The sequence below is a fragment of the Nylanderia fulva genome, unplaced genomic scaffold (genome assembly GCF_048542155.1).
Source record: "Nylanderia fulva isolate GAGA-0341 unplaced genomic scaffold, ASM4854215v1 Scaffold7, whole genome shotgun sequence".
Classification (NCBI taxonomy): Eukaryota; Metazoa; Arthropoda; class Insecta; order Hymenoptera; family Formicidae; genus Nylanderia; species Nylanderia fulva.
In genome coordinates, this window is record NW_028190807.1 from 6,731,772 (window position 1) to 6,758,483 (window position 26,712).

The window sequence follows — 26,712 nt, forward strand, 5'->3', positions numbered from 1 at the left end:
ATAAATCGCAATAATCATGGCATAAATGAGACAGTATAAGAAATGTTTAATGGTACATATAAAATTTTACGGAAAAAAAATAATAATAGCCTATTTCCCGATAGTAAAAAAAAATAATAAACTTATACAATATATTTTTACGTTTTCATAAATGCCCTCTCGGAATCCAAGTGCAGCAGGTGCAAGGGAAAAGACACGCCGTGCATATACCGGAAGGGGACAAGGGGAACCGAATTCATGTGTGAATGTTTTCGCGCCATCCTCTGTCGACACACGCGAAATCGAGATGACGCGAATCCAGGATCTTTAATCGCGCTATTAAAGCAGCAATTAAAAACGCTCTTTTTCGAGAGCGAAAGTTATTCCGCCTCTCTCTCTCTCTCTCTCTCTCTCTCTGTTGATATATTTTTCGCAGTACTTGGAAGAGTACTTGACATTTGATTTATTCAATTTGGAGAAGCTTCTTGAAACACTATTTCGGAGGGGAAGGCTATTGATATTTCGTGTGCCATAAAGAGTCAAAGGTCACAATTGCGCATTATCTGTCTTTGTTACAGTAATAGACATTACAAATTGGCGGGAGATTGCGTTTCTTCCTTCCTAACATAGGTAGGGCAGGAAAAGTACATAAAAAAAAATATATATACATATATACGGGTTGAACGGCATATCTCGCCGTCGCGATAAACCCGAACAACTTCCGAATAGAGAACTCACCTTGCAGGAGAGACTTATCCGTCAAACTAGCGAGTCCTGTACCTCGTCGTGCACGCTCGTAGGACCTTCTTTCTCCTGCAGGACGATGACGTTCGACGAAGCGTCACCGACGTCTCGCCGCAACTGGTGAAACGTGTCGGCTCGACGATAGCACGAGGGTAAACCGCGTCTTCTCGCAGTTGCACCACTGCCGGTTTGCGCCAATCGCAGGTGACTTCAGAAGGATATGTGCACGCACGCACACATCTACACATATACACACGCGCGTGCGACAGCGTTCCTTTACTACGTGCAGGACGTGCCGGGTATGTCGTCGCGACAGCGCGACACCATTCGTCTCACACGAACTCGTGTTTACTACTGAGCACTTCGCTGTACGTACAATACACTCGCTCGCGCCGAGCGCGCCCGAGATTAGCCGAACCGAGCCGAGCGAGCCCGGTCGCGTCGCCTTCCGTAAATTTATACAGGGTGTCCCAGACTTATTCTACCACTTTTCAAGCGATTTGCAAATTTTTTCTCTGCGAAAATGTCCAATAATTTTCGAGTTATAAACGATTGAAAATAAAAGCTTTTTTGTAAACTAAGCCTTGTGAAAATTAATTATTAACAAAATTACATTTTTCAGTTTTTTTAATTTGAGGTAAAGTTTATTTAAATAGAATTTTAATTTAAGGTCTAGTTACAAAGATACATGATTTCAAAAATTAGGAACATTTAAAAAATGATGACTTTCCTCGACATTTTCCATGTGAAAATAAATGATTAACAAAATTACATTTTTTTAGTTAATTTCAGGTAAAGTTTATTTTAATAGAATTGTAATTTAAGGCTTAGTTACATTAAGATACACGATTTCAAAAATTGAGAACATTAAAAAAATGATGACTTTCCTCGACATTTTCGCTGAGAAAAAATCGTCTCCAAATAAAACCTTAAACTGAGTCTCTCATAAACGTATAGTATGGTAAGCTTGAGACACCCTATATACTCGTGTGTGTACGATGAAACGAGACGCGGTTGCCCTCACCGAGGGCAATAGCTGCTGATAGTTGCACTCGACCGAGATTGATCGAGATGCTATATATTTCCTTGATACTGGCGCGTGTCAGATCAGAACGGATACGATATACATGATATACTTGTTTTTTTTTTGCAATTATGATGAATACAGATTCTTGCCTGTGCATGAAGAGAGATTCAATATTTATAATCAAAGATTGCAACAGAAATTATATATGCCATATCCTTTACATATATTTAACTATATTATTTCATAAAAAAAGTTGTACGTATGAGCTGCAATATAAAAGTTATAATTAATCAACATTAATTATTAAGATTTACATAGAAATGTAATAAAATTACTTATTTAAAATAGCAAAATATTTAAAATTATATACAATACACATTATAGATATATTTTTTTCAATGAACTACTACCTAAAAGATATATAAAATTATATAATTTGTATATTATAGTATATATACATAATATATATATATATATATATATATATATATATATATATATATATATATAATACAAGTTATAATTTGATATACCGTTTAGGTAATTACTTCATTAAAAAAGCTGAAATTAATGAAAAATTACTAATTTTTTATGTATATCTCTTTAAATATAATGCTCATATATGTAGAAAACTTAATTATTAATATTTAAATATGTTGCAAACATATAAATCGCAATTATTTCATATACAACATAAATAATATATATTTATAATTATTTTCTCATTCATCAATAGGTATATTAATTTTGTTATTTATAATAAATATATAATTATTTTTAAATATCATAAAATCCCTTACAATAAATATTTTAAAATATAATTTATATATTAAATACTAGTCATTGGTAAAATTATTCATTTTGATTAAATAACACATTAAATAAATACTCGTAAAATATTATTATAAATTAGCATTTTTTTATTTTTTGAGGAAGAATATTTTCGATTCTTAAATATTTTTGCATAACACGTTTTTAATATAATGCTAATGTAATACCATACATATATGCAGAAATGTAACCGAAAGAGCTTTAAAAAAACTTAGTGAATGTAAATTCTACACACTAAAATAATAAAAAAAGATTATATAAAGAAAGATTCAGAAAAGCTTCATTATAAGGATGACAATTATTTAGAAATAGAAAATTGTATAACTTTTTATCATTAACACAAATATAATAACAGCTTTAAATTTTTAATCAGATTTTTAGAGTAATCTTGAGAATTTACAGCTTTTGCATATTTACACATTGATTATCACACATAAAGATGTCAAGGATGCATTGTTAAAATTTACAACTGTCATAAATTCGTTATTAAAGACTATTTATGTTATTAACGAGAACTGAATAAGTTGTTTTAGATATATTTTTATAGCACGTAAAAAATTTTAGTAAATTTATAAATATACTAAATGTATATTAAATCTTAAATGTGGAGACTATTTTAATGGTTCTTTTTACTAACTTTGAAGAGCTGTATCTTTATAATTGAGCCTTTTAGAATCTTTATAGATATCTTTTTTAATTTTTCTGATGTAAAACTTACACTCAAAGTTTATACAAATCTTTCAATTACACCCTACATATACTTCGAAAAATATTATAATATTTTCATATAGATATGTATAATTATAATATCACAGTATCAGGTGAATTGATATTTTTCATTATTCCATTTTACCATTTTTTTAAAATTGCGTTAATATAAGCTTTGTTGTTATTTTCAGCATTTTCATTTGATGCATCGGATTGCTCTGAGAAATGAGCATAATAAGCTTCAACAAGACATACTTCTTCATAAAGGTCTTCCACTGACATTTCAATGATGCTTGCACATTCATTTAGTAACCATCGAAAACTTCTTGGCAGCATTTTTTCAAATAATTCAAAATTCTTCGGTTTCACACGGCTAAAGTTGCAATGGTACATCCAATAATCTTTAAAAGGTCTGAACAATCGGAGAATGTTATCATTAAAAATTTCATCTAATGTAAAAATAGTATCATCAATTACTGATTCTTTACAATTATTCTCCAACTGATTAAACGCATCATATCCAGTTTCATTTTTCATGAGATCATCAAAAATAGATGCGTTAGTATTTACATTCAAAATATCGGAAATATTTGGTAGTATATTTTTTATTTCGAAAGTTTCTTTTGAAATACTTTCAGATTCTTCTGTACAAGAATCTTTATTTGAATTGTCGATATCACTTTGCTTCACAAATTTACCATGTGCATTTCTAAAAAGTTGCTTCTTTTGTGTTTTATTTCTTAAATCTTTAAATATAGCTTTTTTTTCTATAGTTGAAAGATTTATATCGTATTCTTTACAGAATTTGGACAATAATAATGCTGTTTCTTCAGGAACAACATTTTTTAAACATGTATCATTTTCATCATCATCTTCCTCTTCCATATTTTCATCATTGATGTCTGGGATTGACAATTTTCCATTCGGGAGAGTCTCGTTAAATATAAATTCATTTGATGATACTAATGGGTCATCCTTTATAACTGCATTTCGAATGTTGTCATAATAATATCTTTTCCTTAAATCGATTTTAAGATGACAAGACATTTTTTTATGTAAATAATCGATAATATTTTCTTTTTTCTCAATATCATTCTCCAAAAAGTCCTGTATTTCTGTATTATTCTTCAAATCTTGTATACTAGCCATTTTTGTTTGTTCAAAAAGTGGTACGGTCTTCTCAATGAAATGCAAATTTGAATCAATAAAATTTAATTGTATATTGTAATGCGAAATCAATTTGCAGATGCTAAAATGAAAAAATGCAATATATTATATTTGTATAACATTTTATAAATAAGCTACAATTTTTGATACAACACTTACAATTCTAGTTTTGTCATGTATCCAATTTTTGTAGAAAAAAAATCATTTCGAAGTATACTTGGCAGATCATATAATGGATGTTCTAATAATTGTTGAAGATACGAGTGATGTGCCGTTAGTGAAGGAGGAAATTCGTTTACCTCATCTATTGGTAAATTAGCATAATTTATATTAGTCATACATTGTTTCATTGCATTAACAAGTTCACGTGGTATTAGATGTTTATATGTAGTTATTTCAGGTTCTTCTCTGTCTATTTTGGACTCAATGGTCTCCAAAAATTTGACATATAAACCATTTACATCTGGTATATGAGGACTATATTTTAACTTGGTAGGATAGTGTGCATTAGCTAAGACAGCTTTTCTACATTCAATATATTTTTGCCATTCTCGAAAACTAAATAGCTTTGTATCACTAATACCTTCATCATTAATGGCACTGAAAAAAAATATTAAATTAATGAAAAAAAGACATAGCAAATTTAAATAATTGGAGAAAGAATAATATATATTCCGATGTAAAATTATTTACAAGAGGGAATCTGCAATCATATGAAAGACGTTTTTGATATTCACTGTATTTTTCTATCTTTTTGTCATTTAAAGTTGTACCGAATGTCATGCAATTGTTCATAATTACGACATAAGGCATTTTATGAGAGGCAAAATATACGCTCCATTCACCACATTTTTTAAATACAATTCCACCGACAATATAATTATATTTAGTTGATGTATAATCGTTCGTGCACTCGAGATTTCTTTTCAAAGCTTTCCATGGAGAATATCCTCTTTCAATATCGCTTACAATGACCCTTGATAAACCAAATTTTGTAATAGATTCTCTATGACTTGTTAATGAACATCCTACATTTCTATTAGCATACGCGCTGTAACCCAGTATAGAAGACTCGCCTACACTGCCTATTAATTTTCTATTTAAACCACCACTTGTAGTTCCTGCAGCAATAGCATATCCATCATAAGCTATGCAGCCAATAGTGCCCCCATAATCTGTGTGCGTGAAAATTCTATCAAAATCATCTATAAGACTTCTCTTATAAAATTAACAAAAATAAAAATAATTTTTTTTTCTCTTATAAATAATGTATGCACAATTTACTTTCTAATAATTTCGCATAACAATGATCTCCAATATCCAGATCAATATCACAACTGCCAGTTTCTTCCAATTTATGAGCTAAATATGGTGCGGGTGCAATCATATTTCCTTTAGATAACAAATTTAATTTTGCACATTCTACTAATTTTTTTGCACCTTCTCCTACTATAATAGAGTTTGGAAAATTATGCAAAACATATCTAGCGAGTGATATCGGATGCTCTATATCTGACACTGCTGCCACAGATCCACATTCTAACTTAAAGCCATCTATTATGCATGCATCCATTTGTACGTTTCCTAATAATCAAATATAATGTAGTGTGTTAGAGTGTTATTTGGTTGTATTCGGGAACATAACTATTTTTATATTTATATACCTATATTATTTAAAACCGACCCATAACCACAATTAAAGATTTCATCACATTCTAACCACCACAATGCAGTCTCTACAGCTTCTATAGAACTTGCACCATTTAATAAACTTTGATATCCAGTAGATGCTGCTTTTTTACAACTTGTCATTTTTTCAACGATGAGCTTATCATCAAAATTTCCAATGCTACCATGTATTAATATACATGGAGCATTAAAATTTCCGTATTGATATTGCATTATTTTTAATTCATATTATTTTAAATTTAAAATAGTTGTCAAAATATTTCAATATCTGTGAAATAATTTTTAAATCTACATAACATTTTTCCAAATTTAACACATTTCAAGATAAATATAATCGACTACATTCAATACACATGTTACTACACATACATATGTATGTATTCAACTGTTACAATGATTTATTCCCTCTTATTCATTTTTTCTTTAATTTATATGTCGACTGTACATATCAAATAAATGAAATAATATTATAATATAATGTAAAAAATCTGAAAATATTCTCTCTATTTCCTTCTCACTATACTTTATATTATTACTTTATATTATTTAAATTATGCAAAATTCAATTTGATACATACCTATTAATCTTGTCAGCAACATTACTGATTTCATATTCTGTAATACCATCTAGATTCAATAAGGTTTTCAATATTACAATAATAAATGCCATAGCTCGAGCTTCATAATTGGGAATGCAGGACTTTTTATCAAACTTCATTTCTGGTGGGGATAAAGCTATTAATCTTTCCGTGTATAACGATATACCTCCTGAAAATATAATATTTTTGTATAAATTGTATATATGTATGCACATAAAATTATAAGATTAAGATTTAGATTTACATAGTGCACATACTTGGTAAATTCAATTCATTGCAATATCGATTGATAAGTGGTAAGAAATCAGGACAAATTAGTTTCGTGACTCCAAGAAATTTCGCCATTCTTCCAACTATCCTTCTCATTCCTTTATGCGTTATCTCCGCAGCTCGTGATAAGAAATTTACATCAGTTTTTGTTAAAGTTATTTCAGGGGGTATCAATCGATCCAATTTGTAATAAGATAAATGTCCTTCTCTACCATATCTGCAAAAATAAAATGTTGAAAGACGCTAATAATGATAAAAATATGAGATAAATATGGACATACAATAAGACAAACTACTGAAAAATTATAATATTAATAAAAGAAATATTTACTTTTACAATAATGCAAGCACAATAATGTATTAACAAGTTTTATATTATTTTGAAAAAAAGGTTGAAGACTAAATAAAATATTCACAAACTCTACCTTAACATGTCACCTAAATGTATATTCTGATCATGAATCCTTAGAGCCAAATATAAGATTGCCCACAATTTCATGGGTGTAATTAATTCTGGTCCTGTTTTATATTGAGTTGTTATATGCTTTTGCTTATAGTTTTTGCGTTTGTGTCTTGGTATTTTCTTTGCCATATCTTTTATCTTTCTTGTCTCCTTCTTAGCAGTAGAATTAAATTTTATTCTGTAAGAGAGAAATATATATTTATATATATATATTGAAAAATAGAGAATGTATTCATAATAATGTATATTTCAATTCTTTTATGCTTATATTCATATTTCTATTTACCTTTCATTTACAGAAGATTGTCTTGTGTGTTGTGTGTGTGTACTAGACTGCATACTATATACACTTTGGTTAAATGTACTTAGCGTATCTCCTTCTGAACTCATTTGTGACTGCATAAATCTATCGTAATCTGCAGTGATCATAAGTTTCTGTAGAGAAAACATTACATTTATAATTTATAAACTAGATTTTTACAGATCAAATATATTTGTCAAATCATACCTTATTTCTATTTAATTCTTTTAAGGAAGTTTCTTCGCTTAAATAAGTAGAAATCGCAGAATCTGTCACATTACTTTCTTCAGCTTTTCTCTGTTTCTTAACTCTCTTTTGTGACAAAACCTTGCCATATATAATGTCAGCATCCCTATAAAAAATTGCATTATAATTTACTATTCTCAACATTAAACTCTTTAAATTATCTCTCTTTCAAAGATTTTAAGTGTTCAAACACAATATATATAAAATAATTCAAAAATATAAATTCTTTTTTGTTTGTAATGAAACAAGAAAACTAAATATAAATACATAGAATAAACTTTATAATAACCTTTTCTTATATCTCCTAGCTAGTTTTGGTACTAGTTTCTTGTTTGTAGATATGAAAGCAATTTCCAGTTTCCCTAGGTATCGTGCCCACAATTGTAACACTGTTAATTTTATGTCAGCTGATACACCAAGTTCGATAAGCTCATTTGTCAAACCAATTAAGACAAAATTATACAACTCCCATGATGTCCATCCAACTTCCTCATCTACATATAAAAAAATATCAAATTTACACTTCATCAATAATATAATAATCAAAATTTACTTGATTCATTACACAGTCTACTGTACATAATTTATTATATGAATAATTCCTTTAGAAAATGAAAAAAAATAAACCTATTTTGTTATGTTTCACATAACGGATTTTTGTTCTCCGCAATCTTGTATTACTTTCCATAGGCAGTTCCAGCTCTAACTCTTCTCCGGCATCCTAAATAAATTGCATATATCAATAATATTTATCTAATACATATATATATATATATATGTATATATATATATATATAATAAAAGAAATTATTATTTCTTTTCAATACATATTTTTTTTGACTTTACCTCATTTTGCGTTTGACATGTTGAGCAAAAGGAATAACCAGATGCTTTATAGAATTCGGTGCAACCGCAAACTGCGCATTGCAGCATTTTCTTTAACAATTATTATCCGAAAACAATTGACAATAATGTACGCAATTTTATCACAAGAAAACACTGTATGTATACATACACGTGCAACATTTATATTTTATATATTTAAATATTTAGCAATAAAAGCGATACGCAACTTTCCAGGAAATGTTTTATTTATTTAAATAAAAAATTTGGAAATAGTTATGATGTAAAAGAGTAAATACTTTTTTTCCAATTCATAACGTACTACACGTGCTAACTGCCGTGACGTGAATCACGTGAATGTTTTTGCCCATGATATTAGAATGGCATCAACCAATCAGCGAATCCCTGATAAAGAGGGGGAAGAAAATCCATTCTTCTTATCCTTTTCTAACATGAAATACATAATGGATAAATAAATAAATAATGAATAATTAATATAATAAATAATATATAATTACAAATAATAATAATTATTAGTATTATTAATTATATATTTATAATTATTATGTAATGATGAATAATAATGTTCTAAGTTCCCCTTTTTAAAGGCTCAGTAAATATATAAATTTTTTGTCATTTTACGCATGAAAATATTTTTAAATCTCAAGACTTTGGTAAATACTCAGGACATGTCAATAAGCAACATAGCTAAATATTTGCAAAAGTTCTACTATAAAAAACTACAATATACATATATAACTAATTATTTTATATTAAAAAATATATATAATAAATTTTATTTAATTAATTTTATATATGTAATTAATTTATTTCGCATAGTTTATATGGATATTTAATATAGAACTTTGAAAAAAATTAAAATTCTATAAAAAAGACAAAGAAAGAATAAATAAAATATATCTTATGTAAGATATATTTTATATATTATAATTTATTACATATTACACAATTAGATAATCACAAGTTCAATTGCAGGAAATAACCAACAATTTTATGTAAATGTAATGTGGATAAGAGGTCTTCTGAAAAAATGTTGATGGAAATTGTCTGAAGCTACAAACAATGATATTCTTGTTGATAAGTTTAATGTTTTGCTGCAACAATTAAACTAGTTTCTTTGCTTCAAAAAAGCTCTTCAGATGCCTCATTTGCCACGCGCCCATAATTAGGACAACTACCGTTTGAGTCAAAGACCACCAAAATACACGACGATGAGTGCTTTCTGAGGTTTGCCTAAAGCGCTCTTCCCGATACTAAAAAAAATATAAATACATTTATAATAATTCTTAATTTCTTTTATGTTATACAACATTGCTTTATATGGAAATTATGCAATTTGTTTCATACCCTTTGATAATTTTGTTCTTTAGTTATTTGTCCAACTTGATCCAAAAGTTGACGTATTCTTAATTGAAGCTCTGATAACTTTTCCTTCTGTGCCACATTGGCATAATCAATTGCGTGTTCTCCTACTTGAATATCCAGATGTACTCTCTGCAAATAAAGATAGTTAAATTATATTGTTCAATTTGTGATCTACTTTTTGTCTCATTTTTCATATTTTACATTTCAATTCAGTTTAATAATAAATATATATATGCTTTACCAATTGAGTACCGCTGAACCATGAGGTACTGTTCGAATATAAGCAAATGACATGTTCTCCTGGTGTGTGCGAAGTGAAGGAAATTCGACCCTCTGAACTGTAAACTCTTGAGAGAATAGGCTTGTCGTCAGGATCTTTTACTTCGACATGCATACCAATGCCAGGACTACTCGGCATAAAACCCCCGCTTCTTGGATCATAAAGTTCCACTTTGTAATTGACTGCAAAGACAGAATAAAATAAAATGAAACTTTACAGTGAGGTAATCACTTCAAATTTTTAATATTCCTGGAAGGTAATTAAGCATTCGAAGGAGACCACCTGCATTATGCAATATAATTTACATATATTCATACATGTGGTAATGGAGTGAAATGAGATTCTTGCCAAAGAATCCTATTTTATGACACTGCAAAATTATAATATATAGCAAAGTGTTTATTTTGTTAGCATTGAACTTCACCTAAGACAGTAGTATCATCGGGAATCTCCTCGATGAAGCATTTTCGCTCCGTCTCGCCAATGTGGAAATACAAACCGGTTCCGAATTTAAGAATGCATAAAAAAATAACGAAGATACTCCCGTATTTTAACATGTTTCGCGCAATGTAGAATCAATGACAGAATGACAGTATTAAATCACGAATAAATGTTCGTACGCATAACAGACGGAATACACGTCACCTTTCGTCAGAGAGATAAGGTGACAACAAATAGGCGGACATTGATAGATATCGATAGTGGCGGCACCAACTTCGATTATCGATACTCTCGACGGCGCGATTTGTCGATCTTCGCTATCGAGTCACCTGTCGGAATTCGGAATTATAACCTGTCGGCTGTTGAGCAAAAATGGATGTGAATCTGTTGATATTCATTTCATCGACGATCGTTTTATTAATTATCATATGCATCGTTTTCCTACAACGTAGATCCGAAAGTACGTTATTTAGCGATAGCTTTGTTTAAATATGAAAAATTGCTTTATGCTTATGTATAAAATTACGCTTTCCTTGTAATACATACTTCTGTCACTTTTAACCTCAGACTGATCTTGAAATTATTTTTTTAAATATTTTTTTATAGTTGATTAATTATCAGTTTAAGTTTAAATGTCAAAAATTGCTTTATGCTTATGTATAAAATTACGCTTTTCTTGTAATACATACTTCTGTCACTTTTAACCTCAGACTAATCTTGAAATTATTTTTTTTTTATTTTTTATAGTTGATTAATTGTCAGTTTATATCAAATCGATGATACATTTTTCACGAAAAATTAATCAGAGTACATTGACTTAAGTCGCTTCAACAATTTGAGATCTTATTTGTTAAAGAAAAATGATTACCATATGTTAATCAATAAACTAACCAGTTTTACTTTCTAGATGTCCAGAAAACACCTGTAAATGCTCAAAATGCTGCAGTACAAGGTCGGCCGATAAGAAGAGCAGCTGGTGTTAGAAATGTTAGACATCGTATGCAAGGAAATGCTAATCACCAATCATATGAAGAAGATAACAGACAAGTCGATGAAGATAATGATGATGCAGATGACAAAATAGAATTACCAGATCATAAAGTAGGAGCGAAAAAACGGGCAAAGCTAGCAGCTAAAGCTGAAAAAAAGCTACAGAGAGAGGCAGCTGAACGAGATAGAGAAGAGCGTAAAAAACGAGAACAACTTTTGCAAGAAGAGAGGGACAAACAGGCTGAGAAAGAACGTGCGGAGGAACTGCGAATAGAGGAAGCAGAAAAGAAAGCTAGAGAAGAGAAAGAAAAAAAGGAATATGAGGAATACTTAAAGATGAAAGAAGCCTTTAACATCGAAGAAGAAGGTTATGAACAAGAAGACAAAGAGCACGAAGAAAATTTGTTGCAAGAATTTCTCACATATATAAAGCAGAACAAAGTGCTAGTCTTAGAAGATCTAGCTGCACATTTTGGTTTAAAGACCCCTAGTGTGGTAGAAAGAATTCAAGAATTGCAAGCAAATGGTAATTTGACTGGAGTAATTGATGATAGAGGGAAATTTATTTATATATCAGAAGATGAACTTCAATCTGTTGCTAAATTTGTACGACAACGTGGTAGAATTAGTGTTACCGAATTAGCTGAATATTCGAATAATTTAATCAATTTGACTCCTGCAAATAGTTGTAGTGTTTCAGCTAGTTAGACAAATATATATATTATGATGTTCTCTATTTGTATATATTATGCATAATTACGATTAAATGAATTATTGATTGAATTATAATGAAATCAATTACAAAATATTTTCTAATGATCTATTTCGATTTTATAAAACATTTGTAACATTGTTAAGTAAAGTTATCACATGGATTTTATTTTAATTATTATTTTTTGTTGAAATATAAAAGTTACATCTCACTTCAATTCTCATATATAGATGGATTGAATCCTAACTTACATGCATTTTGAATCACATGTTCTTTTTTTATTTTTGAAATGGATCATTTTAAAATTTACTGTTTTTTAAACTTAATGTGTCCTAAATATCTTTAGTTCAATTATCAACTTTATCCTAAAAGTAATTAGTTCAATTATCAAAATTATATTTAATACTTTTACCTGTCATGTTAAAAAATGTTAGTAGTTTTAGTATTATAATTATATAATTAAACATAAGTGCAACTTTATTTGAAACGAATATTATACAGGATTAGAAGAAAATAGTTTTAATTTACTCAAAAAAGGATGTATTTTATTATTTTACTTTATAATAAAGTAAAAGAATGAAATACATAAGTTTTTCTTGCACTCAAAAACTTCTGTAATTGCATGTCGAAACCTGTTTTTAAGAAATAGATAATAGTAGAAATAGATAAAATCTATTAATGGTAGTGTAAGAATGAAGACAAAAAAGCTAACATACATAACAAAAATATCAACAAAGAGGTATAAATAATACACAGTATAAAAACTGAATCTAGTCAGAAATAAATATGCAATTTCTTTAAAGTATTTCAGAAACTAGAAGAATTCATAACGTGATTCAAAGTGCACGTGTGTGTGTGTGTGTGAGGGGAGAGGAGATTCAGTTTTCTATCTATTATATATATATATATATATATATGTATATGAAAATCATAATAATAACTAGTTTTATCAAAATTTTATAGAAAAATTAAATTCTAAAATTTAATTAAAGTTTAATCATGCATATTTAAGATATATATATTTTTTAATTTTTAATTCCGCGCTAAAATTTTGATAAAGAGATTAACAATAAGTGATTAAGATTTATAAAAGATAAATCATAAAGATTTCAAGTTTTAATTATCTTACTTCATTCCTTTACTATTTTCAATAATAATCTTGCTGAGAATGTGCTCCTTGAATTTGACATTTGTATTTCAATATAATCGATATATTCGATACATATATATTTTGAGATATTCGATATATTCGCTTTCTTTCGCCAACTTTTCCATGCGTAAATAATGTCACACACTTGACGGAGAAGAATTTTACGATGCTACGTGAATCCTGACGACATGGTGAGTCGATATTGCATCAGATTCTAGTTTACCTTAATAAACTACACAAGCTACACTCACCGATTCTTATTTTCCCTCATCAAGTATAATTTATTCTGCTCAATGGGCACGGCGCTGATACGACTACTTCGTCGTGAAAATAAAAACTATATTACACGTGCAGAATCGTTCTGCAATAAATTTTTACACGATATCAGATTTAATCTGATTTAGTGCGTTTTCTTTTGTTGATCCGCATTATTTTTCGCTAAAAACATTCATGATTTTGTGTATGTGTAATTTTATTTTTACTAATTTTAAAAAGAAGTAGCAGTTAGAAAATTATAGAAATTGTGAAAAATATTTACTTATAATATATAAATATATTTTTATAATATATACATGTATTATATTATATATATTTTTTATAATATATACATATTATATATATATATATATATATATAATATACAATATGTATGATACATATTTTATGTATTTATGCATATTTTACACTACATTTCGTTACCTATATATGTATATATACATATATTGTTATTTGAAGAATTCACTCGTAATTGACATATAAATGAAAATTACGGTTAAAAAATTTTCAAAATAAAATGGATTTACAAATAAATAAAATAATATATTATAAAAAAATACCACTATATTTATGTAATTTATTTAAGAATTACAGAAGAAATGAATTTTCGAACTTCGAAATCTCAAAATTGATCAATCGATTCAATATAAAACAAGCAATAAATGCACAAATTATTATACATAAATTAGGCCTTTAATGAGTAAACTAATAATGAATTATCTTTATATTAACAAAAGTATAACTTTATTAAAGCTTTAATTATAGCTTTAATAAAGTATAACTTTATTCGCAAAGAAATAGGAATGTGTCGTTTTAGAGAAAATCTATATGTTGATACATTTTTTTATAATATAATCGCGCTCATGCCTCATTATAAAATTAATTTAATCAGACATGATCTTTATAAAATATCTGTTTCTTTAAAAAAAATAATTGGCCTTGTTTTTGGAAAAATGATAATACTTTTCTCATAATTTACACATCCGTACTAGCTGTATAAGTATAAATAATATTTTATCCACTTTTGCGAAGAAATTAATTTGAGCTGATTCTCGCAAACTAATAACGTTCTTCTGATCGAAATTTGCTATTGTTATCATATTCAACAATAAAGAAAAGAAAGACTTAATTTTTTTTTATTTTATATTATATTGAAGAACGGTGTACATGTGTTCAATGAGATAAAAAATTTTTGAAAAATTCTGAAAGTTAATTCTGAAAGAAATGACAATAAAGAATAAAAGAGGGGATAATCTTGTAAAAATTTATATTTATGCTGTGAATCATTCTTGCAAAAGTATAGAAACGGAAGCGAATGTGTCTCTAAGGATCGTGCTTGGATTGCAAGCGTCAAAATGTATTTTTAACACAGTCACGCGATTCCACCCGTGTTTTTAGATCATTGACTACGGATACGTTGCTTCTTGTTTTTTATATTGCTGCCAATCGCGATTTTATTTTTCAATAAAATTTTATTTAAATACAATAATGCCTAATTCTATAAGAAGACACAGTTTCAACTTGATTCAGCTTAATTTAATTAACAATTTATTTGTTTTTAATTTATAATTATAGCAAACAAAATTTAATACTAAACTATAAATAAAGATGACAATTTTTATATTGTAAAAACAATTTTTTTTGCTTTTTTCCTATATTTGAATAATTAAATGATAAAAAATGGGTAACACATATATAGTTTGTTTTACAAAAAGAATTATATATATTTGTCTTTATGTAAAATTGAAAGAAAAATTCAGTTTTAAATAAAAATAATTATTTATGAATAACAATTTAAGATATCCGTTTAAAAATAATTTACTTTATTAAATTAAAAAAAATTAATTTTTTTTTAAATTTAATAAAATAAATTGTTTTTTAGAAGGATATCTTTGTTATTCAAGAATTTTGAAAAATTAATTTTTTTCAAAAAAAAATTTTGTTTAAATTAATTATTAGTAAATATCGAGAAAAAGAAGTGAGAGAAATATTCTTTATAAATTTACTTATGACATGTATTTAATATCTTAAAAAATTTGCTATTCTAACAAAAAATAAAATTTTATTTAAACAAATTTTGATATAATTAGAAACAAAGATTTATTTGCTAACAAACAATTTCACTGCGAAAAATTTGTTACAAATAAATTTTCTAGTTTTAGTTTTTATTTGTAATTCGTTATTTAAAATAAAATTTGTCTAACTTTGTTATCCATTAACCAGCGTATTTTGTAACAAGATTAAATTATTACTTTTTTTTCTTTTGTGTTATTAAAATTCTAACAAAAGATAAATACAATTATTATACGATCATATAATTTATAGCAAATCTACTAAACTTTTGTGTCATATAATACAAAATTGTTTTTAAAAGCAGATTAAGCTATAAACTAAACAAGAATTTCTAGAGATATTATAAGCTCTTTTAATGATTTTATGAATTATTAATGAATGTAATGAGAATATATGAAATGTCTTATTAATGTAAATGAGTTAACTTGCCATGTCATAATGGATGTTAGCAACTGAAGAACTCGATGAGAATCGATAGAAAAAGTCGATAATTCTGAATCAATAAAATGACACAATAAAAAACTATAATTGTTCCTTGAAAGAATCTTATATTATCTATTTATATCTTTTTATTTACATCTATTTGCAATACAACAAAATTGTATAAATTTAATATACATATGTGAATTGATTCATTTTGTTTTGTGAATATGTTTATATTCCCACATTATTTTCGGTGAATCGAGAGATCAATAATTTATTGTTCACTTTTAACCGAAAATATATGCTTATATGAACAATAGAATATTTAAATAAACAAATGTAAATATCTATCGAGTGTTCATCGTTTTACGTCCATCAAATAACCATAATATCCCCACCTGATGGCGATCGATGAACAAAGAAGGGGAATGCTGGTGACTATGTAAAAGCAGCAAGTTTGCTGGAGAACCAACAGTCTTCTTCAGTCTTTCAAAGATTGTAACGTTTGTTTTCAAGTTTCAAGGTTCAAGTAAAAATCCGGTTTTTTGTTCGATTAATCTGATCAACGAAGAATGCGTATGAATATTAAATAGAGAGCAGCGCTTCTCGATCACACGTTATCAAGATAAATTCCACAACAGCTGCGAAGACTTATGTGTCCATGAGGTGCAAGATTTTAGATTGCCAAGGCAATTCCCCAACATTTCTACCTAGTGTTAGGTAAGCAGAAAATCATAAGAAATAGGAAAGTTTGTCGATTAGTTACTGGATCGATCATCTTTTCTACAGAGATAATAACATATGTTACATGCTTTTCGGAGAATATTGTTTTACTTATCCGTTTATTTTTCATTAGACAAGATTGCCTTGAGAACGTGAATTCTCTCTTTCCTGACTATTCAATAATATAGTTTCAAAAACATTTTTAATTTTTTTGCAATTTTATACTTGTTTTTTTATTCATGATATGATAAGAAAATGATTGTAAAAAGTTCGTGCTTTTATTTTTATATATAGTCATTGTTTTAGCCTGTCTTCTTTCTGCATTGATAAATATTATTAAAATTATATCTGCTAATTATTTTCCTAAATATAAAACATAAACTTAAAAAATGTATTTTTTTAATTGTATAATGTAATAAAAATTGAGGAACTAATGTATAATACATCGAAGTTTTGATTTTTTAAAAGAAGAATGTTGCAATAAAAGAAATTTGCATTATCGGGTATTTCCATTATTTTTCCACATTTCCTCTTATATAAATTTGAGTCATTAATTATATAGTTCATGTCGCACAGAAATATTGCATATTTTAATTTCTGCCATCTTAGATAAAAGTCAGATATTTTAATTAATTAACTGACGCATACGTATATCTATTAATAGACTGTCTCTCGATTGTACGTCAATTCATATTATATATTTTGCAATTATATTTTGAAAGCTTATATTATCAGCGTGTAAAATTAATTATTAAAAATAATAAAAAACATTATTCATGATTTTTGTAATTCTTCTATTTTTTTCGCAGACTGGCTAAAAATCTTGGAACACGCAAAGGAAGTCGACGAGGCAACTCTGGAAATCGGCTTGAATTATTAGTCCTGGTTCATTTACATCACGTTCCATAGAGTAATTACAAATATAGAATAATAATTGCAAATATCTTATTGTAAAAGGCAGATTTTCACGTTTAGAATAGAAATAAAATATTTACTCCTGTTATTTCACAGCAATAAAAACGATAGATAATTCTTTGTGGTGAACAAGAATTTCCGAGTGGTACTCGAAAGAAAATCCAACGAATTATCTCTAAGCGATCGCTTATCAGATTGTCAGTACAGACTGCTTTTAATATCTACTTGAGTGGTTTAATTAAAGACCAGAAGGAATAAAATAGTTCATCAGTGCAAAAAAAATGGTGTACACTGATGTAAGCGGGTCCACTATTAAAGGACCTTATCAAGAAATTAAGTATGTATAATATCCACACTTATTAATTAAAAATAATAAATGTGTGAATTTTAATTTATGTGAGTTAGTTTTGTAAAAATATATATATATTTACTGTAAAATATTCAAAAAAATTTTTATACAGATTAAATTGGAAAAACTTGTATATAAAATAAGAGTCTAGAAGGAGCGGCGAAGTTTCTTCTCTGTCGCGATTCTTCCTCATATTTGCATTTTACTTTTAATAATTACTTAATATTTAAATCAAGTCAGTTTAAGTTATGAAAAGCATTCCAACTTTTATTTATTAATATTTTTTAAATAAATCTTAAGTGATTGAGATCTTTGAAAGATTAATTAGAATTCTGAACTTGATAATACGTGTCAATTGGAAATTTTTTGAACTTAACAATGTAAAAAAAAGGAAAATATTTTAATCCAGTTGTTAATTACAGGAAAGACAAGGAAAAATATACATCGTCGAGAGAACAACAGCAACAATATCAACAACAGCAAGCCTCAAAGAAAAATGACAAATACGGCTCATGGGGCACAATCTTTAAAAACAAGGACAACTTCGTTGACATGCATATATCCTAATCAGTCTTTCAAGAATGTATCTTTCATACATATATTATGTTACGATTAATAAATTTACATAATAATCTTGAAACAAGATGCAATAAAATTTTTTGCAGAAATATTTAGAATAAAAATTTCGAATATTTTTATAATATATTGAATCTAAATATAAATTTAAAGTGTAAGAGAAAATCGATTCCCGATCAGTGACTTTCGGATCTATATTTTTCTCTCGCATTTATTTGCTTAGGGGGGAAGAGAGGATGTATGGAATTAAATCTCTTGTAGAGATTATTCCAATTTTAAATCTTGGCCGTGACCAAGTAAAATTTGGTGCCTTGTGCACAGGTATTTAATTCTAACGGGAAAAAAATTTAGTTTCGTTGGGATAACGCACTGTCATCCGCGATTTGGCTCTTATTGTCTGTCTTACACTTTAAATTTATATTTATATTACAGAGCCTTGTTAAACTCTTAATATTGAATCTAAATTAGCATCATAATCCCGACACATTATTTCTTGTTTGATCAGTTGACATAAAAAAAAAATTCGAGCTAATGATTCTATCAAAGAAAATAATTTTGATCTAACTGTATCTAATTGTAAAAGTGATAAAATATCAGATAAATAAATCTGTAAGTTGCATCGTATATATCATCTCTTATTATTTTTTATTTCTTATGTAAATTATATGTCTTAATTTGTAATATTTAGATGTAATCTTCAAAAATTGTATTAAAAATTTTATTAACTTCTTGCTAATAAAATTTATGTTTGAGAAATATACAAATGATTAAAAAAAAAATAATATGTTTCAACTTTATTGTTTGATTCGACATTTTTAGATAGGATATATTACATCCGATACGCATCATGATTATTCGAGGTAGCACATACATATGTTGATTTCATAAAAAAAGTTTTTAAACCTAATTTAATTACTATTAGATATGTTTAAAAAAACGTTTATAAAATCCACATACTTGAGCAATGGATATCTCAAATACTTGGTAATAATGCTATCGTCGAGTAGGAAATAAAAAGATTATGTTATATTTATGTTGTATTTTGTTATATTTTATTAACTTTAATATGTCATCTCTCTCTCTTACGAGTCAAACATTCCGGAGAAAAGTCCATATATAATCAAATATAAATATATGTATATGGGATGTCTTATTTTATCCTAGCAAAATATTTAAAAAACTATGGTGTCAGAGAAGAAATTTTGAATAAAATTTAAATGAAAAAAAAATATTAAATGATCAATACAATTTATATTGATCATTTAATATTTTTTCATTTAAATTTTATTCAAAATTTCTTCAAATTAAAATTTTAGTTTGAAGAGTTTTAAAAGAATTTACATATTTGCATTTAAGATGGTTAATAAAATATTAATCTATTTGAATGATGTATTTTTCAGCACACGGTGCATTAGAGGGAACGATGTAAAGCGACATGACTGCATCCAGTTGTAAAGTAGCTAACGTCTGGCGGGGTGGAGTACGACGGAGGAAAGCTCGCACCGAAAGTGAGCTTTTTCTCGCATCTCAGAGAGTCAAAGCAGCGCGATGCAGTCGGTCGGAGCGCGCTGATTCGTTCGGAAGTCCTGGAGGAAACAAGGGAGCTTTGCGCAAGCTCTTCGCGGAATCTGACATATCCGACCGGACGGTTTATTTATTTTTTTCTAGACGACATTTTTTATTTATTTATTTATTTATTTATATCGTTAAAATAATTCGTACGTCTCGAAACGTATTCGCGAGCAGCCAAGAAATTTTCACCTCTAGTTTCGCGCATCCAATTATCTTAATTCTTTGCTCGTTTTATTCGCGACGCGACGAGATTTTTGTCCTGTTTGAACGGTGGCACCCGCGACAAAGAAATCCAAGGAAAAGAAAGGAAGAAAAGTATCATCGTGCAACACAGAACACGAGAATCTCGGGAGGAGTCGACGGCCCGACGTCGCTGCTATTTCCAGGCTGGGACACACCGGTAAGTTACTCTCGCGACAATTTCTAACTAGTATATATATATATATAGACAATCGTACATATCACCAAAAAATTCTAAAATTTTTATTTTTAAATTTACATAAATTTATTTTATTTATGAATTTATTTTTATTTATATAAATATATATTATTGATTACTTATATATATGCATACATAGAAATGTTTAAATATTTTTTGTTGCTAAATTCTTACTTTATCAACATTTTAGAAACAAGAAAAAAATATTAAATCAAGTTTAAATGTATTTTTTGGCAAAGATATGAAAAAAAAAATCGAATGCAATAAACAAAACGATTTTAAGTCAGCCAAAGAATCTAGAAATATATAAAAAGTGCATACGTACGTTAAATGCATTTAAATGCGTTGATATACATATATTAAGATATGTTAAATCGATCTCTCGAAGTTGCAATTATTTATATTAGGGCGTGACTCGGACGAGAGATCAAAGTTCACAGAGCTCTACGTTCTTCAAGAAATTAAATTTGTCGAAGAACCAGATATATCTCGCTATACATTTACATAAACAAGTTTGCGACAACTTACATTAGCATTCCATTTTGCAGTTTAATTTTTAATTTGATAAAAGATACGTTTAACATATTGTATTTCTTAACAACGTGACAATTTCAAGAATAGAAGAAGTATTAGTGAAAAAGAAAGGGGAAAAAGAGGAAGAAAGGATTTGGACCGGAAATAGAGCTTCCTCTGAACACGCAATTCGACCGGGAACGTGGACTCTTCCTTCCGTTTGGTTGACGCCGACGTTCGTTGTATCCATAGGTGTGTAATGCCATCGCGCCGCTATTTTTATCGGCATTCAACAGCCACCCGTCAAGAAAGGACATGTAGCTACCCTCTCGAAAAGCTGTGCGCGCGTGCTCCAGCTTTATCTTCAGCTTTTGTCACCTTCGCGCAGCTACTCGACCCTCGCGATCGTTCTTCAAGATGCCGTCATTCTTATCGCACGATTCTTACGACGCGACGATTGTACTATGTATAGCTTTTACGTAATTTACATATGCGATGGCATTTCAATTCTACCCTTCGTTTCCTAAGAAAATCCTATTTCATTCAATTATGATTAATGCTATTTTTTAATCTCATGATATAATTATAATTTTTTAATTTTTTATATAAGCTGATATTGATCTTTTCATTATATATGAATTAAGTCATATTTTTTAATGATATAATGTGTAACTTGTTCTAAGAAAAATACTTGATACAGCTGATTGCAAGATGCAAAATATTGAGTCAGAAAGTATTCTCGGAATTTTAATACGTGTGTTTATTAATTCTTCATTAATTGCACGCGCACGTGTTCGCCTCGCATTATATCGCTTTGTAATCAGAACAGATTTCAAAATGAGGGGAGAAGAATGATTGTTGATAAGAGAGTTCTATATAAAATAAATACACAGAAAGATTTTAACCTCAAGAACGCTAATTTTTTATTTTTTTTTTCTTAAATATATATACGAATAAAAAAAATGTTAATTTTTAGTTTCAATTATAACTTCAGAATAATATATGATAAAGATGCAATTTTTTAATTATGCTAAAACTCGCGAGTTTTAATCGAATGGATTGCGATTCAAAAAATATAATAACGCTAATGTTTTGCCAAAAGTTGTTTGTTCGAAGCCAAATATAGCTAAGGAATAATCTCGGTAGCGATTTAGGTACGTCATCTCTTGGGATTATCGGGCGCATAAACCACGTGGAAAATAGGGTTTAGTCTTTATACAAGACCTCCCTGTGTTCACATCGATGGCGCAAGTAAGGTGGCACGTGCGTGTGCTTAGAGAATCGGAAGTCTACGATTAGGGAAGTCAAGTTCGTTCAACTTGAGACATACGGTCGTGTCAAGGTACAACTCCCCCTCGGAGATGTCCTGATTGAGGATACCTAAGACAAGATGTATTGCAAGCTCGTCGCGAGGTCATTGATCTCCCTTTGTAACATGAAATTAAATTAACGTAAAATATTTTTTTCAATTTACATTACGTCAAGTAACAATAAGAAGTTTGCACGACATTTTTTTTGAAATAATTAGAATATACAGATATGATCGAATAGAAGACTGGCGCCTTCCAAAATTTTATCATATGAGTATTGACATTTATTTCAATGGATACATCATGTGAGAACCCGTTGACAGGATTTGGAGTATAAAGCGGATGTCAACGCATATATCCTGCCACTGCTATCCCACGTTATTTTTCTCGCTTTTAACGTCGGTGTGTAATTATACAAATTATTTTGTTCCGTGACTTAATTACTTAATTCGCTTTATAACTCACGACCTTTTAAAATGAATTCACTTGCACGATATGCATCGACTGTAATCGATATCTAGAAAAAACTTGTATTACAGAAAATTTAGGAAACTTAGAAATTAAACTTCATCATTTGCGCAAAAGTACGTGATAGATACTCTATATAGTATAAGATAAAAAGAGAAAAAGAGGGAGACAGAGAAGACTGCAGCGAAAGAAAGAGAAGTAAAGATGCACTCTAAGAATAGAACAATTTTTTCTTGTTCTTCCGCCGGATATAATTGTTAGAGAGACCCACTTTTTTTTTAACTTACCTGTTTGTGAGATATTTTTAGATATTCGTAAATTGAAAAATAAATAATTATAATGAAATAAACATGAAAAATACAGTTTATCCGATAGTGTCCTTGTTGTCACGTATGCGGGAATATAAATTTACTTTCACAAACAGTGATCCCTCTCTTTCTCTTTCTCTCTTCCTCTAAAGAAGACACCGCCTTTTTCAGTTTTTCTTTGAAAACGTTTTAAGCAACGACTGCCGAAAGATCTCACCCTCTTTTTCGTCCTTTTTGTTCTAAGTATAGGGACCCCCTGCGAACATAAAGGCGTGGTCGTGACCGCCATTCGGGATGAAAATCTACATCCACCGTCTTATGGCAGAAATATAGACAAAGTATATAGACAGAGACTATTTGCACAAAGCAAATATTATAGAATCAATCTTATCTTCACTTTTTCTCGATTAATTATCTCGTTTATATTTGTTACATGTCCGCAATTCTATAAAATATTCGTCGAGAATAAAAATAAAACGCGAAAACAAGTTTTTCTTCGTTCTGAATATATATGGGATTAATGGATTTCAAAGTAGTTGCGTCTTTGCTGCGACAAATTCGCACGAAACGAGAATATCGACCGACGGTATTCGCGAGATGCATTCCCAAGAGACTATCTTTCCTCCGGTGATCAAATCCCAGAAGAATGGCGGCGTCTACCGGTACGTCGAGACGGCGGCAATCGCGTCTCCCGAAATAGCTCTCGCGTCTAGAACTCGAGGAGGAACCACGCGTACGTAGCCACGAGGAACCGGTTGCCATGGGGTTCAAAAAGAAAAAAATATATATATGTATTTGCATCGATACATCGATTTGTAATACACGAAATTTCTTGCAATATTATATAGGTACGTAGTAACTCGATTGAAAAAAATTCTAAGAGAATAATTTAATCCCTGTATTGTAATCTTTTTGAGGCTCAAATATGTGACTTTGGTTTCAGAATTGTTCTCTTGCGTTATACAATTTCGAGAAATTAAAATTGTAAAAAAGAGACACCACAGCTACTTCGGATTGATGTAGGTACTGGAAAAATTTTATTTAAAATTAAACATATTGTTTTTGCATTTTCAAGGTTTAAGAGGAAATGATATTAAAGATTAAATTAATAAAAACAAAGTATAAAATATTTATTAAATTTATTTACAATTTGAAAGTTAGAATTGTATTCAGCATAAAAAAGCATATATGAAATAATTAATTTTTTTAAAATCATTTTTGTCTTGTATATTAGTAAATTATATTGGAAGAGAAAATTCAAAGGTCGACTAATATATTTATCATAGATATGATATACTTTACATGTATACTTAATTAGATCACGTTTAATTACCTCTAATTAATGAAATTACCTTTCTATATTACTTAACAACAAGAATAAATAAAAAAAAATATAAAACCTAGAATCAACTATTAATAATCATAGAAATCTGATTTTAAATTCTTTTGGTGAGCAGAGTTGTCGATATTTCTGTCTCCTGATTAAAGATGTTTAAACGAACGCAAAAAAAATTTACAGACAAAAGTGGAGATAGAAAAACTGAAACATTAATTATTCCATCTAAAGTAAATATTTTGGATACAAAAACGAAACACACACAATGTAACACATATGTATATATTGCGCATGTTACGTATCAAAGTTTAGTGATTATTTAAAAGGGACAAAGAACAAATAAACAAGCTTAGAAGATAGTCAAATATACAATACTTTGACTTTTTGTTCACGATTTTATTCTCTACTATACATTCTTATCATCTTATACTTATAAAATATAAAACGAGCAGACTGGTTCTAGTGATATCCTTATCTAATTTCTAGAGGGGAAAGGCATTTAATTAAATTGATAAAATAAAATCATATGGATTCGCAGAATATTACCTTGAACTAGGCTTTTAACGATGAAAACCAGATGACTTGTTAAGATATAAATTATAAATAGTCAAATAATTGATAATAAAACAAGCAGAATTATAAGTTTAGAAAAAAATGCAATTTCATGTATGATATTTATAAAATGTAAAACGCGAAACATAGAGTTGAAAGAAAAATCTGCGGAAATCCCTACAGTTGCTGTACAGTTATATTTGGCATTTCGAGTCACGCGAACTTTAATTTTATCATACGATTTTTGCATATTTTATATATGCGGATGCAAAATTTTATTGCATTTTTCATTGCAATATGTATGTATATATAGTTATTTATTATTTATTATTTATTAGAGTGATTTTTTTATTTTTCTAGCTTCGGGTTCTTATTTATTATTAAAAGAGATTAAAATTTTTTATATTACGAATATTTTTTTATATTTTTTATATAAAATATTAAGAGAAAAATTAAAAATTAATAAATTTACTTTGCATTTCAGTCTGTTGCCGAATGTACCGCGAAATAAGAATATAATCCAATTGAAGTGGGAAAGAGCGAAAAATGAAATCGAGAGATTCTATCGTATACACTCCGGTGTCCCTCGGACCTGACACTGACGATGAGGAGACATTGGTCAATGTCGAAGTCTACAATAATGGTGAGTCTTTACAAAATTAAAATTAAAATTTTCCACGTAAGACACTGGGCTGTCAATATTCCGCAATTTCTCGTCGACCATGTAGATTGTTGTCATTTAAAATGGAATAAATGCGAGCAGTCGATGCAAATGTACTGGCGAACGATAAGACGTTTCGAATTATCACCCGAGTGATAATTCTATATCTATTTTTTCTACATCACTTTTTCAAAAATAAACACTGATTGATGCGGCAACAATATAAAATTTGATACTAAAGTACGCTTTACGAAAATTAATTTTTTAATTATTTATTAATCGGATAAAGACGTGAAAAAAACAAACTGACGAAGGTGATTAGTATAGATTTGTATTAGAGGGATATAAGATTATAAATATTACTTTCAAGTCAAGCTAAATGCGATTGAAAA

The 26,712-nt window shown here is 28.6% G+C and overlaps 6 protein-coding genes and 1 long non-coding RNA gene across 9 annotated transcripts in view; 3 read left to right on the plus strand and 4 right to left on the minus strand.

Annotated features, from left to right (window-relative positions):
* tws (protein phosphatase 2 regulatory subunit tws) overlaps positions 1–1,077 on the minus strand; it is a 32,526-nt gene extending 31,449 nt beyond the window's left edge. Inside the window, exon 1 of the mRNA XM_029301283.2 lies at positions 718–1,077. The gene's annotated coding sequence lies outside the window, so the exon portion shown is untranslated. The remainder of the gene's footprint in view (positions 1–717) is intronic.
* A 1,677-nt stretch (positions 1,078–2,754) lies between these two features.
* TAF1B (TATA box-binding protein-associated factor RNA polymerase I subunit B) lies at positions 2,755–9,301 on the minus strand. The gene is made up of 10 exons (XM_029301322.2): positions 8,871–9,301; positions 8,652–8,745; positions 8,314–8,518; positions 7,986–8,130; positions 7,764–7,912; positions 7,440–7,655; positions 7,002–7,231; positions 6,724–6,913; positions 4,616–5,056; positions 2,755–4,538 (listed from the first exon to the last, which is right to left on the minus strand). Exons 1-10 carry the CDS (start codon positions 8,955–8,957, stop codon positions 3,431–3,433), a joined length of 2,865 nt encoding a protein of 954 aa, XP_029157155.2. The 5' UTR covers positions 8,958–9,301; the 3' UTR covers positions 2,755–3,430.
* LOC114929689 (isoaspartyl peptidase/L-asparaginase) lies at positions 5,063–6,717 on the minus strand. The gene is made up of 3 exons (XM_085488565.1): positions 6,121–6,717; positions 5,741–6,040; positions 5,063–5,631 (listed from the first exon to the last, which is right to left on the minus strand). The coding sequence occupies exons 1-3, from the start codon at positions 6,356–6,358 to the stop codon at positions 5,075–5,077; spliced, it is 1,095 nt and encodes a 364-aa protein (XP_085344691.1). The 5' UTR covers positions 6,359–6,717; the 3' UTR covers positions 5,063–5,074.
* A 460-nt stretch (positions 9,302–9,761) lies between the features above and the next one.
* Positions 9,762–11,231, minus strand: eca (transmembrane p24 trafficking protein eclair). The gene is made up of 4 exons (XM_029301336.2): positions 10,958–11,231; positions 10,495–10,715; positions 10,236–10,382; positions 9,762–10,141 (listed from the first exon to the last, which is right to left on the minus strand). Exons 1-4 carry the CDS (start codon positions 11,088–11,090, stop codon positions 9,992–9,994), a joined length of 651 nt encoding a protein of 216 aa, XP_029157169.1. The 5' UTR covers positions 11,091–11,231; the 3' UTR covers positions 9,762–9,991.
* Positions 11,232–11,267: 36 nt separating this feature from the next.
* Ddrgk1 (DDRGK domain containing 1) lies at positions 11,268–12,758 on the plus strand. The gene is made up of 2 exons (XM_029301334.2): positions 11,268–11,434; positions 11,882–12,758. The coding sequence occupies exons 1-2, from the start codon at positions 11,347–11,349 to the stop codon at positions 12,670–12,672; spliced, it is 879 nt and encodes a 292-aa protein (XP_029157167.2). The 5' UTR covers positions 11,268–11,346; the 3' UTR covers positions 12,673–12,758.
* Positions 12,759–18,332: 5,574 nt separating this feature from the next.
* Positions 18,333–19,785, plus strand: LOC146720428 (uncharacterized). The gene is made up of 2 exons (XR_014926068.1): positions 18,333–18,573; positions 19,008–19,785. It is a non-coding gene; the product is annotated as an uncharacterized LOC146720428 (long non-coding RNA).
* A 928-nt stretch (positions 19,786–20,713) lies between these two features.
* rols (zinc-RING finger and ankyrin repeat domain-containing protein rolling pebbles) overlaps positions 20,714–26,712 on the plus strand; it is a 33,714-nt gene continuing 27,715 nt past the window's right edge. For all 3 annotated transcript variants that reach the window (XM_085488707.1, XM_085488702.1, XM_029301289.2), the window contains exons 1-2: positions 20,714–21,133; positions 26,144–26,302. In XM_085488707.1, coding sequence (XP_085344833.1) covers positions 26,206–26,302 — 97 coding nt within the window. In that variant the 5' untranslated portion in view covers positions 20,714–21,133; positions 26,144–26,205. The remainder of the gene's footprint in view (positions 21,134–26,143; positions 26,303–26,712) is intronic.